The sequence below is a fragment of the Osmia bicornis genome, chromosome 5 (assembly GCF_907164935.1).
Source record: "Osmia bicornis bicornis chromosome 5, iOsmBic2.1, whole genome shotgun sequence".
NCBI lineage: Eukaryota > Metazoa > Arthropoda > Insecta > Hymenoptera > Megachilidae > Osmia > Osmia bicornis.
The window spans coordinates 929,136-944,478 of record NC_060220.1 but is presented as its reverse complement, the minus strand read 5'-3'; the positions used below and the strand labels follow the sequence as shown (position 1 = coordinate 944,478).

Here is a 15,343-nt window from a genome sequence, read left to right as displayed (position 1 = left end):
ATAGAATACAACCTATACATATGTATGTGTGGTTTCGTCAAATGAGGATAGATAGGTTATATCTGTTCACATACAGGTGCCGTATACAGGTTATACGAATTCAGTATGAAATTAATGTTTAAGTATATAAATTAATTAATTAATAATAAACAATAAAATAGAAAAGAATTGTGATAAATCTCTGAAATTTATAAGGATATGACTATTTTAAATTTACTGTTATGCTGGAATCCCTAACAATATACTGGTAAAACACATATGCACCATACAGAGTAACAAACGAAAGAGGTTCGTTTATATAAATATAAGTATAAAAATATTTGTCTGTAATTTTCTAATATTATGAGATAATTTTTAAATAATTGCAGAATTATATTCTAAACAAATATATGTATTGTTTATGGAAGAAGATTCCATATAAAAATAAATAACAATGAATACTGTAAAAAATAGTTGTGAGATTGGAAATGGTTTGGATGATCTTGGTATACCTGGACAAGGTTTTTTAAGAGATGCTTTAACAAGTTGTACAGATCCATTAAAAGCAATTGAAGAATTTCAATTAGAGAATGGTATTTTATTGCCATCTTTAAGGCCTATGTTACCTTTGCTTGATCTTCATGGCGTAAGAAGATTAGATTTTCATGCATCAGTGCTGGAAGAATTGAGAGAAAAGCTCATAAAAAGAATTAATGAAATTGGTACTGAAAGAGCAGACAAAGGTTCAGCAGGAGATAAAAGACTAAAGGAATTATTGTCCAAAAGTTTCCCAGCTGTAAGAGTTGCAGCATTGAGACCTGTTGTTATGTGTATTTTAAGAAACACACCACATATAGAAGATAAATATTTACGGGTTCTTGTCCGCGAAAAAGAATTGTATAATGATGCAGATACAGAAGTTAAAAGGCAAATTTGGAAAGATAATCAAAGCCTATTTGGAGATGAAGTTTCTCCATTATTTAGCAGATATATTATTGAAAAAGAACAAATACTCTTTGATCATCGAAATTTAAATAGTCTCTTTTTCATGCCTTCTCCAAAGGTATACAGCATAATTTCTCTTTTTAAATACAAATTGTAATTTTCATAAAATTGTTTAATTTATATGTTAAGGTACGAAGACAAGGTGAAGTAGTACAAAAGCTAGCTCATATGATTGGGCATAGTGTAAAATTATATGATATGGTATTACAGTTCTTAAGGACTCTATTTTTGCGTACAAAAAATATACATTATTGTACCTTAAGAGCTGAATTATTAATGGCCTTACATGATTTAGAGGTCAGTTTCTATTGCATTAAATTGTCATATAACATTATGTAATACTAGTGTAATATTAATTAATTAAATATATCATTTTTAGGTACAGGACATCATTTCTGTTGATCCATGTCATAAATTCACTTGGTGTCTTGATGCATGTATCAGAGAAAAAAATGTTGATATCAAAAGGTCCCGTGAGTTACAAGGTTTTCTAGATAGTATAAAGGTATACAGTAAACCGTTTGCAATACGTAATACTACTTCTTGCTATACTAGATAAGTGAAATGATCTACAGTTTTATGCAGAGAGGACAAGAACAAGTATTAGGAGATCTGAGTATGATATTGTGTGATCCATATGCAGTAAACTTTCTTGCTAGTAGTGCAATAAAAATTGCACTTCATTTGATAAATGGAGAAGCATTACCTAGAGAAAACGCAGTTCTTGTACTGTTACTAAGAATGCTTGCATTAGGTTTATCTGCCTGGCAAATGATTGATTCACAAGATTTCAAGGAGCCAAAGTTAGACAGTCAAGTTGTCACAAAATTTTTACCTGCACTTATGTCTTTAATGGTATATATTATAATAAGTAACTTCAAACATAATATAGTAAAAATAACAATAATAATAAACTAATATAAGAAATAATTTATTTCTTAGGTGGATGATCAAATAAGACAATTAATTGCAAAACTTCCGCCCGGATGAGAGAGAGAGTGCAATTGCTATAATCGAACATCTGGCCCAACCTCCTGATGCTTGTCAAGCATATGCACAACTTTCAGGAGTTGCTGCTGTTTTATCTATGTATTATGCATTGCATGTAGGAGGTGGTGGTGGAGTTGGAAGAGGAAGAGGTGATGCTAGAGGATTAATGAGAGTACTAGCTACTTTACCGAATTGTCAAGCACAACGTGCATTTGAAGATCCCTTTTTTACATACTTTGGTAAACTCACGTAATTTATATCTTGTGTAATGATTTCATTATCTGTACATTATATAAAACTGAATTTTGTGATTTGTAGGTGTCCCCTATTAATATTGAATATGGCTGAGAATTTTCTAATGAATCATTTTGTACTGTAATATTCGATGAATTTTTCCTAGCAGGTTTGGGTAGAGATAATGTTACACGCCATTTGTTAAAGCTACTTTGGTATATTCATCCAAAATTACCGCCAACTCGTTTACATACGCTAATGAAAGCACTTCAACCAACTAGTCAGGTAACAGTTTTATTAATAAAAAGGCTCATATAAAATATATTCCATCTATAATTACGTTTTATTATTTAAGCATTAATGAACGCTGTACATAATCTTTATGAAGCTTTACGTGACAAAATTGGAAAGCCGTTCTACGAAGAGCAGTTAACAACAGCAGCTCAATGGACACATTAGGGCTTGATGTCCACCTTCTCCTCTTACCGGTGTACCTACACCAGGTTCACTGTAAAAATTACGTGATACAATTGTTTAAATATCAAAGCACTGAAAATATAATTTACTAATTTTACTTATAAACACTCGTATTTTCTAGTTTTTTTTTATTTTTATTTGATTTTACAGGAATTATAAACGTACACAGATCTAACATGTTTAAAAAGTACATACTTTTTATTTGTGAAGAATAAATAGTGCACATAATACAAAATAGATTATAGGTTTATAGTATTATCGATATTCGATATTTTTATATTAGTCAATTCCATCACTAATCGATTCAAATAGTTTGGATCTAATTTATATGACATCAAAATCATCGAAATATACATTGATGCCTGTTTACTTGATAATAAAAATTTCAACTGTGGATCTATCATACTCAACCTAAAGAAATGAACACAAAAATATTAGTAACATTTCTTAAAATATAAATAAACGCAACACTTACATTTTAATAATAACAAGACCCACAAGAGTCCATTCAGCAGTTTTAAAAATAATATTTGTGGCTGATAATGAAAAAGTATTAACTAGTGCTTTAATTAAAGCACTCTTTTCATTGCTGTAAATATACTGTGGCAGTTTATTACTCGCTAACGCCCTTAATAAATCAGGTAATCTAAAAAAAGTTAGAAAGTTAAATTTAATATAAAAAAAAAAAAAAAAAATTTATGATATTAAATAAATATGGAGTGATATTACATCCTATTAAGTTTATCTAGAAAGATTCGACGTCGAAGCGCTTTCGGTGCATGTGAATCTATCAAAGGTAATACGGGAACCAAGTCACTACCCTGTTCGACATCATTTGTAGTATTTTTAGGATTTTCTACAATCGTACTGCCCCTTGTAGAATGCTCGTACCTAAAAATAATATTGCACCAATAATCATTTACATTGTTTAAATACATGTACCATATTTACTTTTAATTCCATTTTTTGTCCTTCTTCTTGAAGAACAGACAAGTTGTGGTAAAGGTTTTAAAGTATTCTTTGTTACGTCTGCATTATCATCTTTTTCATCTTCCAGTTGTAACTTATTTAATTTTTTACATAAATGCAAGTATCTATCATGTTGTATTATATTTTCCAATAATCGAGTTTTAGTATCTTCTTCGCCTGACAATAAAGAAATTGTATCTTCTGTAATCCATCCTTTTATACTATGTTCAATATGCATTGCAAGATTATAAAATTCACTCGATTGCTTCTCTTTAGTAACGCTTTTTCGTTTATGCTTATTTTGTTGAATTTTTCCCATTTTTTGTGCAGCATCATTACTAATGTTTGTATCTTGCTTACTGATAGTTACATTATTTTTTTCTTGATCATTTTTTACACTTTGATCTGCATCTTTATTTATAGAAACAGCATCACTTAAATTGTTTGGATCATCGATCTTAGAATCATCTAGTATAATACTATTTTCTAAGGTAGACATTTTTTTATCATCATCATCATTATCCATGCATTGTTTAACATTATCAATTATACCCTTGGAATCAATGGGTACATTTTTAATATCTCCAAATTCATCCAATTTTTTTGAACTCTCTTCTTTAGAAGCACTTAGCATTTCACTAATGTTTAATTCTACTTTTGTATCAACTGTTTCAGAATTTCCTACTGCATTCTCTTCATCATGTGCATCAACTTCTGTATTAGATTCTGCTGGTTCATCTTTGTTATTAGAATTTAATATTACAGTTGTGTCATTGAACTGAATTTCATCTCCAGGTATGCTTTTTCCTAATTGATCTTTAGCTGGCAATACTTTAAAGACTGGTATTTCTTCTTTATCTCTTAACCAAAGAGGACTTGTAAGCATTTGTTGTAAAAGATAATTGCTAGCTCCATAACAACGTGAACTACAAAAATTTTTACGTTTGGTTACATCATAAACTTTGTTTTTCTTTGTTGATATATAATATTGTTGTTCAATGATAGTTTTTAATGTGTTACTACATAATACGTAACCACATAATTTGATTATTCCTCTTTCTTCAATCACATCTTCCATATGACTTTTGTTAATATGTTTTAGCTGTAATAAGATATAATTATACAAAGCTATTTTTAAGTTATACTAAGATTGTAATGAAAAATTATACTTACATTATCTAAAAGCCAGTCAGAATCTATTTTAGGTTCTAAAAGTTGTTCAACAATTGTAAGAGCTTTAGCATCACATTGTTTTTTCTTAATTATTGCTAACTGCATTTGTGCCTTGCTTAAACAAAAATATAATTACTTAAGTGTACTATAAACGTTTCTTTTTATATTAACATTCATATCAATGATTAAGTAAATGTGCTGCATTTATCTTACCTAAGTTTTTTCTTCACCTTTTTCCTTTCAAGGATTTCTTCTCTTAGAGTAGATGTATCCATTTTTAAACAATAATTAGAAAAGAACTGATGCTAAATCTGTCATTCATAACAAAATGTACTCGACAGATGTGACATTACGTTTTAAGATCGCATTTCAGTAGATTTGATTCAAGAATTAAGAAATTCTTGAATCAATTTTCTCGATCGAATTTCAGAGTTAAATTTAAGATCAAGTATATTATAAAAGCTATCGTTTTATTTTAAAACGATAATATATATTGAAAGATTATTATGTTTATTCAATTCATCGACTTGATATACGATCAAGTACGGCGCGACAATTAGAACAAAATACAATCAACACAGATCATGAGCGTATGATGTGATATGTATATCAGAATTAACATTACTTTATAAACAATAATTTATATTTTTGTTATTATTTTAGAAAAATATTCTAGTAAATTGTTTTATTTCTTTTTAACGAATCAATTTTGATACTAAAGTTGGTCAACTTGTCTTTGCAATTACTAATGAAAATCTAATAAACGTAATTTTGCTCTTAATCATGTATGGTTTCAAATTCATAAAACGGAGTTCTTCATGATTAAATATCTGTAGAATTGTTTATTGCAATTAAATAGAAATTTACATAGGAAATGTTAAAATTTGATTACTTTTGGAATGAATATTAACGCACTCTAGTGGCGTATTAAAGAAACTTTGAACCGGCTGTCCTGTAGAGGTAGAAGTCTACCGAAGTAGATGGAAAAAGAGACCAGTAGAGTGTAACTGGTTATATGGTGTGATCTTGAGTAGTGTTACGTTTTCAGTATTATCTTGTTGTGCTCGCCATGACGTTGGTTTGAAATTGTATTTCAAAATATTAATCCCGATGTTGGTCGTAGGACTGTGCCAATGTAGTTTTCATGCTTTTAACGAGGAGAGAATCCGGGGAGGCAATTCGTGGATACCGAAGAAAGCTTCAAACACGTTTGAAGCTTTCGAGGTCGTATTCATGGAACTATGAACCTGGACTCGTTGTCTTTACTTTGTCACAATCAGTTATTTGGTTGCGAATTTAAATAAGAAAAATTTTCGGGACAGCTGCCAAGAAATATCAGTGTGTAAGTAAAAAAAAACCTGTTGACTGCTGCAATCTCTTATGCCCTCCCCTACACCTTCTGTTCATCACACGCCGTCCTCGAAACAGCGCAATATGCTTTATGAATATTATTATCAATTTCATCTGATTTCATTTATTAAGATAAATCTTCTTATCAGAAAAAATTCATGTGCTCTTATGTAGCAATTATTATGATTATTCACAACTATGTTATCTATTTAATATTCACAGCGGTATGAAATACATCTTGAAACTTAGCCTCTTTCCGTAATTTGTATATGTTCCAACGTATTCTTTCGAATGATGAAACTGTAGGTTTCTCAATGCACGTTTTTCGATCTTTAATGATAATGTTTTAAATACTTAACAAATAAATAAATTGCTAAACATTTATTTGGTTCAAGTTTTTGTCGAAATGTTTACATATATTTTTTCATCTTCAATAGTAAAAGGTTATAAGATTTCAGAAGTTGTGTTTACTATATTTACATAGACATATTTTATATACATATGGTATATGTTCATTTTTAAATTTATGATTATATTGTAGCTGGTGCAGTGGAAGGGTTTGGAGGCAGACAGACATTTGCTGCGCTCTTTGCTGTCGTGCATTGACTTTTCAACAGGAGAACCACCAGAATCAAGTGCAAAAGATTATTTTCAAGTGCAACTTCTGAAACAAGAGTGTACTAATCTTCTTAGCAAACCTTCTTTTATTTCTAATCTGTGCTTTGCTATAGATCATCCATTTCATCAACAAAAGGTTTATTTTACTTTTTATTTAGGTTAAGGCTATCAAAATTACTGTGAATATATGTATTTAAAAAAAGTATGTTTTATAGTTTCATAAAATAAACAATTTTTATTAATTTTAATTTCACTTTTTCAGACTTTGAATCCATCTCCAAAGTTTTTTTTACGTTTGAAAAAGGTCCTTGGCTTAACTCTGGTACAAGAAGTTGCATTTGCAATTGCATTATTGCATTCTGAGAATACTGAAATTCGTACATTAGCTCTAGAACACGTAAAAAAGCAGTTGCCTGAGTTAATAAAAAATTATATTAATTCTGAAACAAGCAATAAGCATCAGGAAGAAGGATTGCACGATTCGTTGCCTGAAGTTCTTCATCTGATATTGTCTCAGGCTTTTCATTCAGCCAATCAATTTGGCCTTTCATCAGAAGCAAAAGAAAAATTTCTCAAGAATTTAAGGCGCGACTTTCCCCGTGAGCTGGTACCAGTGGTGTTAGCACCACTCCTGTACCCAGACAACGGGGAAACTTCGCAAGCCAAAATTGAATTAAACATGGCTGTTAATCAAATGGTAAAATAATTAAGTAACATTTGTTGCCATGTAGTAATTTTGTTGTAATTTCTGAATTTCGAAATATATTTGCTTATGTATATGTATACATGTGTCTTTTAGGATGGAAATTCTTTAGTAGAATTGATTATGGAATTAGGATATGGATTCACTGGTAGCGTTGACGAATGTCGTTCAGCCTTAGCTGGCCTAGGAGCTAGAGAAATATCTCCAGCATGTGCTGCCAGAGTTTTGGCTCATATGGCACGTAGTTGTAATAGTCTTGATGATGCTGGAGGTTTACAATCATTTTGGGGTAATTCAGGAGCAACACAAGATGCAAATAAAGAAAAATCAGCTGATAGTGTTGCACCCACTACATGGAATGTTGACGTCTTTATTCAAGCTTTAAAAGAAATTGTAAGTATTAATAATCGATACCTGATAGTTTACAACATCGAATATTCAATATTAAATTTATTCGTAATTTCAGCAATCCACACTATCATGGAATGAAGTAATAGTTAAATTGGATCATGCGGAATTCGTTGTCAAAGATAGACAAGGATTGAGTTTGTTAATCACAGGACTGAGGATGGGTTTGCAACATCAAGGATATCCACCTGATATGTTTCCTGTGGAACTTTTTTATCGTCACTGGGACAATGTAGAAGGACAATTTTCTTTAGTACAACAAATTCTAAAATGTCCAGATATATTTTGTTTTGCCGATTATCCATATCATTCTGTAACTGTTGATGTTTTGAAAGCAGCACCAGAAAGTGACAGTAAAGAAGCACAAACATGGAGATCTTTAAACGTAGTTGAATTACTTCTACACATGGCAGAAAGAGGACTGTATGGACCAGTTCAAGAAATATTTAAATGGCCCATTCAGCATTGTCCTGATGTTCTTGTACTAGCGCTATTACAAATTAATGCTCCTGTTACTATACTACGACAAGAATTACTTAGTACATTGATGCCTATTTTTCTTGGGAACCACCCAAATTCTGCCGTTATACTGCATCATGCGTGGCATGGGAATACAGTTAAAATAAAATCTATCATTATGCACGCTATGGCAGAATGGTATATCCGCGGAGATCACGACCAAACAAGGCTATCTCGTATTCTTGACGTTGCTCAAGACCTTAAAGCGTTAACTCATTTACTTACTGCTCAGTCATATCCATTTGTTATTGACTTAGCCTGTTTGGCCTCCAGAAGAGAATATTTGAAATTAGAGAAATGGTTGACGGATAAGATTAGAGAGCAAGGAGAGGTTTTTGTCGCAGCTTGTGTAAAATTTTTACAAAGACGTTGCCCTCAAGTGATGGGTCCCGGAATAAAGGAAGATATTACGGTTCCAAAGGCGAGTCAACTTCCACAAGAGACGTTAACAACTATGCTTGCTTGCTTGCAAGTGTGTGCTGGGTATGTTATATTTTGCTCACTCTAAAAGCTCATAACGTTGGTAATATTCTCTGACTTTTAAAATTCTTTTAAAGGAGTGTTTCTCAAGAGTGTTCCGATGCAATAATGACAATGGTACAAAATTGTAGTCTAATGTTGAGCAAAAGTACAATGAGTAGACCTCCACCTCCAGGAGTTTTAAGACACAGAGGACTAGAACCTTTTAATCCAGCGACATTAGGGGGACAGGTATAAAACTTGGTATAATTATTTATAAATAATTGATCATTTACTGTGTGCTAAAATATTTTATTAAATTCTATAGCTGTTCTCTTCGAAACAAGTAGACCCGCTTGGAAATTTAAGTTCAAGTCTTGCATCTATGGGTTTGGGTTCCAGTCTTGGACCACCAAGCAGTTCTGCATTCAATTTACCTGGCGCTTTGGGACCTTTAGTATCAGCACCTGGTTCTCCTTCTCGTCTTATGGGACCTTCTCCAAGTCCATTTCCAATGTTACCATTATCTTCTCAGCTGCATTCAGGACCAGTTGGTACTCAAGGACCATCTGTTTTACCCGGCAGTACAACAATTGGAGGATTGGGTCGACTGGGACCACCCACGGGCATCGAAAAAGCAAGAATACCTGAAACGTCAAACTTATTTCCTGATATGTCACAAAATGTTTCCAAAGAAATCGAAGATGAAGCGAATAGTTATTTTCAACGTATATACAATCATCCACCACATCCAACATTATCGATCGACGAAGTTCTTGATATGTTGAAAAAATTTCAAGATTCTGGTAGTAAAAGAGAGAGAGAAGTATTCAACTGTATGTTACGAAATTTATTCGAGGAATATCGGTTTTTTCCTCAATACCCCGATAAAGAGTTACAAATCACGGCACAATTGTTCGGAGGAATTATTGAAAGAGGATTGGTTAATAGTTACATGACACTTGGATTAGCCTTAAGATTCGTTTTGGATGCCCTCAGGAAACCAGAAGGCAGCAAGATGTATTACTTCGGCATAACAGCTCTGGATCGTTTCAAGAGTCGTTTAAAAGACTACCAAACATACTGTGAGCACGTCAGGGCAATTCAGCATTTCAGTGAGTTCCCACCACATTTAATTGAGTACATAGAATATGGATTACAGGGGCAGGAGCCTCCCACAAGACCTCAAGGTCCAGTCCTCCCAAAAACTTTAGCAGCTATGCTGGCACCTGTTACTACTCCGTATAAAACTATTACAACAACAACGATAACGACAAGTACCACTCAAGCAAAATCATCTACAACTCCAACTACATCTCTCTCGGCAAGAGTAAGCGAAACAAATTTTTTATTATTATTATTATTATTTAATTTATTTTTCTATTACCATACTTATAATTTTTCATTTTAATTATAGCCTTCCATTGCTAATGCAACAAACATTGATACGTTATTGGTAGCAACAGATAAAGAAGAAAAAATTACATCGCCTCCAGAAGCTTTACAAGATAAAACAGCATTCATCTTTAACAATCTTAGCCAGCTTAATTTACAACAGAAATGTGATGAAATTCGAGAAATTGTCACAGAAGAGTATTGGCCTTGATGGCCCTCAGTATTTAGTGATGAAACGTGCAAGCATAGAATTAAATTTTCATGCTTTATATTCAAAACTTTCTGGACTGTTTAAAATTACCCGAAGTAAAATAAAATGGTACTAGAGAAACGTTTAGAAATATAAAGGTTTTATTACGAAAGTGATTAAAGGAATAGCAAATTTTTCAGATCGATCATTACTCAAAAAATTTGGGGTCATTGGTTAGGAATGTTAACACTTGGCAGAAATAAGCCATTTTGCAGATCGATATAGATTTGAAAAGTTTACTCGTCGAAGCATATCATAAAGGTCAACAGGAACTTCTTTATGTAGTTCCCTTGTTGCTAAGGTACTGAAAGCTGTGCGAAGAGTCGTGTTTTCCGGCCACCAAATCCTTGGACAATGGCAATTATGAATGTGCTGGCGGAATTGCATCAGGAACCTGATTTAAAATTGAATTTGAAATTTGAGATCGAAGTGCTTTGCAAAAATTTAAGTATCGATGTTGGTGAATTAAAACCGGCACTTTACTTGAAAGATCCCGAGAAGTTACGAAATTTAGAATATCAGTTGTCGCATCCTAATAAAAAATCGGAATCAAATAATAATCAACAACAAGCTCAAGGCCCAATTGAAGAATTAGTTGGATCTACTACGACTGGTACGATTATTCCACAAACGGCTCCAGCAAATACAACACCATCTTTACCCACTGGTCCACCAGAACCACGATTCAATTATATGGATATATCTGTAACAGGGATTGCTAATATATCTCAGCACATTACCATTAATAACCAACTACCATTGTTCCAAACGAACCCACACTTAAAACAATTTGTTCGTCCAGCGGTTGAAAGGGCAATTCAAGAATGGATTCACCCTGTTGTTGACCGTTCAATTAAGATAGCTCTGACTACTAGTGAACAAATTGTAAGAAAGGATTTTGCATTAGATCCGGAAGAAGTTCGAATGAGAACAGCAGCAAGACACATGGTTCGTAATTTAACCGCTGGAATGGCTATGATCACTTGCCGTGATCAAGTTATGGCGTCGATTAGTACAAATTTAAAACAAGCTTTTCTAACCGCAATGATGGGTACAACTCCGCAACAAAAAGAACTTGCGGAACAAGCAGCTAATGTAGTTGCCGCTGACAATATGGAACTTGCCTGTGCATTTGTACAAAAAACAGCTATTGAAAAAGCTATTCCTGAAATGGATAAACGTCTTCTAAATGAAATTGAATTACGGAAGATTGCACGTCAGGAAGGAAGAAGATATTGCGATCCTTTGGCTAAATACCAAGCCGAAAGGATGCCTGAGCAAATCAGACTAAAAGTAGGCGGTGTGACAGCTCAACAAATGGCTGTTTATGAAGAATTTGCGAGAAATATTCCCGGATTTTTACCACTTTCTGAACGAGATACACAAGCTTTGTTAATGCCAAAACCTGTTACAGTACGTATCGCGCAATGTACATTTTTAATTCGTACATATATCATGATATGTATTCGAAATATTTGTTATTTATAGGAACCGACTGTAACTGCATTCGCCGCCAATCCAGCAGTTGCGGTAGCAACAGCTCAACAGGTAGCTGCATATGCAGCCGCAGTGAGTAATGATGAAGTTGGAGCAATGTTAGAGAAACTTGCAGCTGAAGTTGAAGTATTACTTGCCGCCATGGGCCCAGCTGTACCTCCTCCACAACATGCTGCCCTTCATAGTCTTTTAGAATCTATTATTCTTACGCGAAGATCGAGAGACGCAGGTGCTGCTATGACGTTGCTTAAAAAAGTAAGTTATTAAAAATATATATTATTTCAACATATCTGTGCATATAACTTTTATATACAATTTTTATGTTTTCAATTTCAGGCAGTAGAAGGACTGTTAGATGGTCCTAGTATTTCGAGCGGTGTAATAGATTCCGAAATTATATTACGATACAGAGAACTTCATTTACGCATCTGAAATGTCTTCAAGATCCACGTGCTTATGGCATGCAGTGGACAAACAAACACGTTACTCGTTGTTTAACAGAATGTAGGGGAAGAATTTCGATACAATTTTGAGGCCTGTTGATTATCTTATTATGTATTTGTATTTTTTATATTTTCAAGTTATTGAATGTACCGAAGGTCAGTGGAAAGTAATTATTAATATTTATTTTTAGATCTCATTTAATTAGTCTTCCACAGTATGACCTTAGCATTGGCCCAAGTATATAGATTCTGGAAATGCTATGGCAACAGCATTTGCCATGCAGTTGGTGCAGCTTTATTTAATTGATGAGAGACAGACTACACCACGTTACCGAGTCTGATTTATTCCACACAATTGAGATACTACCAGAATGGCTCATCATAGAGCACCTCCTGAAGGGTTACTAATCAATAATATAGCGATATCAGTTATTAACAGAAAAATTTTAATTTATTTGCTAGTTATTGAAATAAAATTATATATTTTCTAGGATCTTATATTCAGATTAACGAGTTTGATAGAGTCATTACGCGCTATCATGATCTGGAGTATTAGCGGACAGGGCACCTGCTGGACCTACAGCACATATTCATTCTGGAATTCTACAGGTGAGAGTAAGTAAATTCAGCCAATTGAGGTTTTAAGAACACCTGCTAATATGTTTACAATTTATTCTCGTTTGTTTCTTTTAAGGCACGTGATTTTGATGATCCACCCGGATTGATGGAAAAAAGCCGAGTATTTATTACGCGAATGGGTTTTCAATGCATCATAGCCCAACGCACGCACGTGATCCTACGAAAGCTTTCGGAATGTTTGTTCATCAAATGAATATTCATGGAATCCTTAAGACCGACGACCTTATAACAGATTCTTCTAAATAAGCACTCAAATGTGTGTTGATCTGTGTTATCGTGCTTTATCCGAGACCAGTGCAGCTCCATCGCTTGTTCGTGTTGCAAAGTGTTTCCATTCGTTGGATGCTTTCGTTCGCCTTGGTCGCGCTTTTGGTCAACATTCTGGTGACAGACAAATACCCACTAACGAAAATTAATTTACTAAATAAGGTATTTGGGATCGTTGCCGGTGTATTATTACAAGATCATGAAATACGAGGCACCGATTTTCCAACCGTTGCCATATCACAGAATTTTCATTATGCTCTTATTAGAGCTTTGTGCTCTGAGCCAGTATTGGAAGCAGTCAATTATCAGGTATTAACTGCTTTCTGCCCTACTTTACATACTTAGACCAGCCAAAGCTTCAGGCTTTTGCTATGCTGGTTAGAATTGGTTTCGCATAGGGTTTTCATGGACGCATGCCGCAATTACACCGCAACAAAAAATGTTGGGGTATGTACGCGCAATTATTAATTGACTATTCAAATATCTCGCACACCTATCTTCGAAATGCTGAACTTGCAAAGCCAGTCACTTTATTTACAAAGGTACTCTTAGAGTATTGCTGGTCTATCTGCACGATTTTCCTGAATTTCTTTGCGACTATCATTACGGATTTTGTGATGTAATTCCACCGAATTGTATACAAATGAGAAATCTTATTCTAAGCGCATTCCCAAGGAACATGCGTTTACCAGATCCATTCACACCAAATCTAAAAGTTGACATGCTACAAGAAATAGCACATGCTCCTCGAGTATTGACTAATTTTGCATCTATGATACAACGCTTAGTTTCAAGAAGGAACTCGATTCATATTTGAAGGCGCGTGCACCAGTTACTTTCCTTTCTGAATTACGCAGTAATTTACAGGTATCTCAAGAAGCTGGTGTTCGCTACAATATTCAGTTAATGAATGCTCTTGTACTCTATGTAGGTACACAAGCTATAGCTTATATTCGCAGTAAGGGGCATACTCCTAATATGTCTACTATCGCACATTCTGCACATATGGACATATTCCAAAACTTAGCAGTTGATCTCGACACAGAAGGTCGTTATTTGTTTTTAAATGCAATTGCGAATCAACTTCGATATCCTAACAGCCATACACATTACTTTAGTTGTACACTCCTGTATTTGTTTGCTGAAGCTAATACCGAAGCGATACAGGAACAGATTACGAGAGTTCTTCTCGAAAGACTTATTGTGAATAGACCTCATCCATGGGGTCTTTTGATAACATTTATTGAGCTTATAAAAAATCCAACGTACAAATTCTGGACCGCACGAGTTTGTTCATTGTGCACCAGAAATTGGAAAAGTAAGTCATTATATTATTAATTCAATAATGTTGGCTTAATACATTTCTTTTTCATTAATTTTTTATTGTATATTGTTTCAGATTATTTGAATCAGTGGCTCGTTCTTGTATGGTTCAAAAACAAGTACAGCCCACTCCGGAACCGGATATCCCTGAGTGATAGGACGCTTTATTTTTCATTGTCAATTTGTGTACAGTAAAAAAAGGAACATTAATAATAAGATTCGCGTGTAAAAAGTTGTTAATGTACGAATAGAGTACTATATTTGGGCTTAACTTTTGGTGGATAGATATTGAGTAACAGTACATTAAGTGTATCGATTGACCTAGAATAAGTGAGACTACTATATGTTAATATTTTAATAAAAGATTGTTGCATCAATCAGGAAGCAACGAACATTCAACTCACAAACGTTGTCTTCGAACAGTGTACTTGAAAACAGTGTGTTACCATGACATGTAATATTATAGCACAATGTCGGCTATAATGAGTATCAATAGTGAAGAGAAAGAAGTCAAAATAATAAGGGTGTTCAAGAAATAATAGTGAATTTTTGTAGGTTAAACTGAATATAAATGTACTATGAGTAAGTGGTATATTCAGTCGGTACCAAATTAAAATGTTGTGCTATGTAAGTCATTTTAGGGAG

The 15,343-nt window shown here is 33.5% G+C and overlaps 3 protein-coding genes across 3 annotated transcripts; 2 read left to right on the top strand and 1 right to left on the bottom strand.

Annotated features, from left to right (window-relative positions):
* Positions 1 to 57: 57 nt before the first annotated feature.
* LOC114882627 (negative elongation factor B) lies at positions 58 to 2,922 on the top strand. The gene is given in 12 exon segments (XM_046285827.1): positions 58 to 288; positions 369 to 1,042; positions 1,114 to 1,281; positions 1,364 to 1,489; positions 1,570 to 1,839; positions 1,927 to 1,965; positions 1,967 to 2,194; positions 2,196 to 2,213; positions 2,293 to 2,488; positions 2,564 to 2,646; positions 2,649 to 2,670; positions 2,673 to 2,922. Coding segments are annotated over 11 exon segments (1,809 nt in total). The 5' UTR covers positions 58 to 288; positions 369 to 433; the 3' UTR covers positions 2,723 to 2,922.
* Positions 2,524 to 5,512, bottom strand: LOC114882628 (putative RNA polymerase II subunit B1 CTD phosphatase RPAP2). The gene is given in 9 exon segments (XM_029199494.2): positions 2,524 to 2,716; positions 2,881 to 3,096; positions 3,161 to 3,331; positions 3,415 to 3,557; positions 3,559 to 3,576; positions 3,637 to 3,681; positions 3,683 to 4,756; positions 4,828 to 4,942; positions 5,041 to 5,512. Coding segments are annotated over 8 exon segments (1,800 nt in total). The 5' UTR covers positions 5,103 to 5,512; the 3' UTR covers positions 2,524 to 2,716; positions 2,881 to 2,924.
* A 41-nt stretch (positions 5,513 to 5,553) lies between these two features.
* On the top strand, positions 5,554 to 15,108 carry LOC114882585 (CCR4-NOT transcription complex subunit 1). Its single transcript, XM_046285825.1, is given in 41 exon segments — positions 5,554 to 6,091; positions 6,093 to 6,165; positions 6,719 to 6,931; positions 7,058 to 7,492; positions 7,595 to 7,891; positions 7,965 to 8,908; positions 8,983 to 9,136; positions 9,213 to 10,214; positions 10,302 to 10,492; positions 10,494 to 10,554; positions 10,556 to 10,642; positions 10,645 to 10,692; positions 10,695 to 10,734; positions 10,737 to 10,830; positions 10,832 to 11,942; positions 12,018 to 12,281; positions 12,363 to 12,450; positions 12,453 to 12,535; positions 12,537 to 12,563; positions 12,565 to 12,581; positions 12,661 to 12,709; positions 12,712 to 12,792; positions 12,794 to 12,833; positions 12,836 to 12,897; positions 12,961 to 13,004; positions 13,006 to 13,084; positions 13,164 to 13,205; positions 13,207 to 13,230; positions 13,232 to 13,334; positions 13,337 to 13,495; positions 13,498 to 13,511; positions 13,514 to 13,594; positions 13,596 to 13,650; positions 13,653 to 13,713; positions 13,715 to 13,746; positions 13,749 to 13,778; positions 13,781 to 13,903; positions 13,906 to 14,154; positions 14,157 to 14,656; positions 14,658 to 14,692; positions 14,775 to 15,108. Coding segments are annotated over 41 exon segments (7,194 nt in total). The 5' UTR covers positions 5,554 to 6,068; the 3' UTR covers positions 14,854 to 15,108.
* The last annotated feature ends 235 nt before the right edge of the window (positions 15,109 to 15,343 follow it).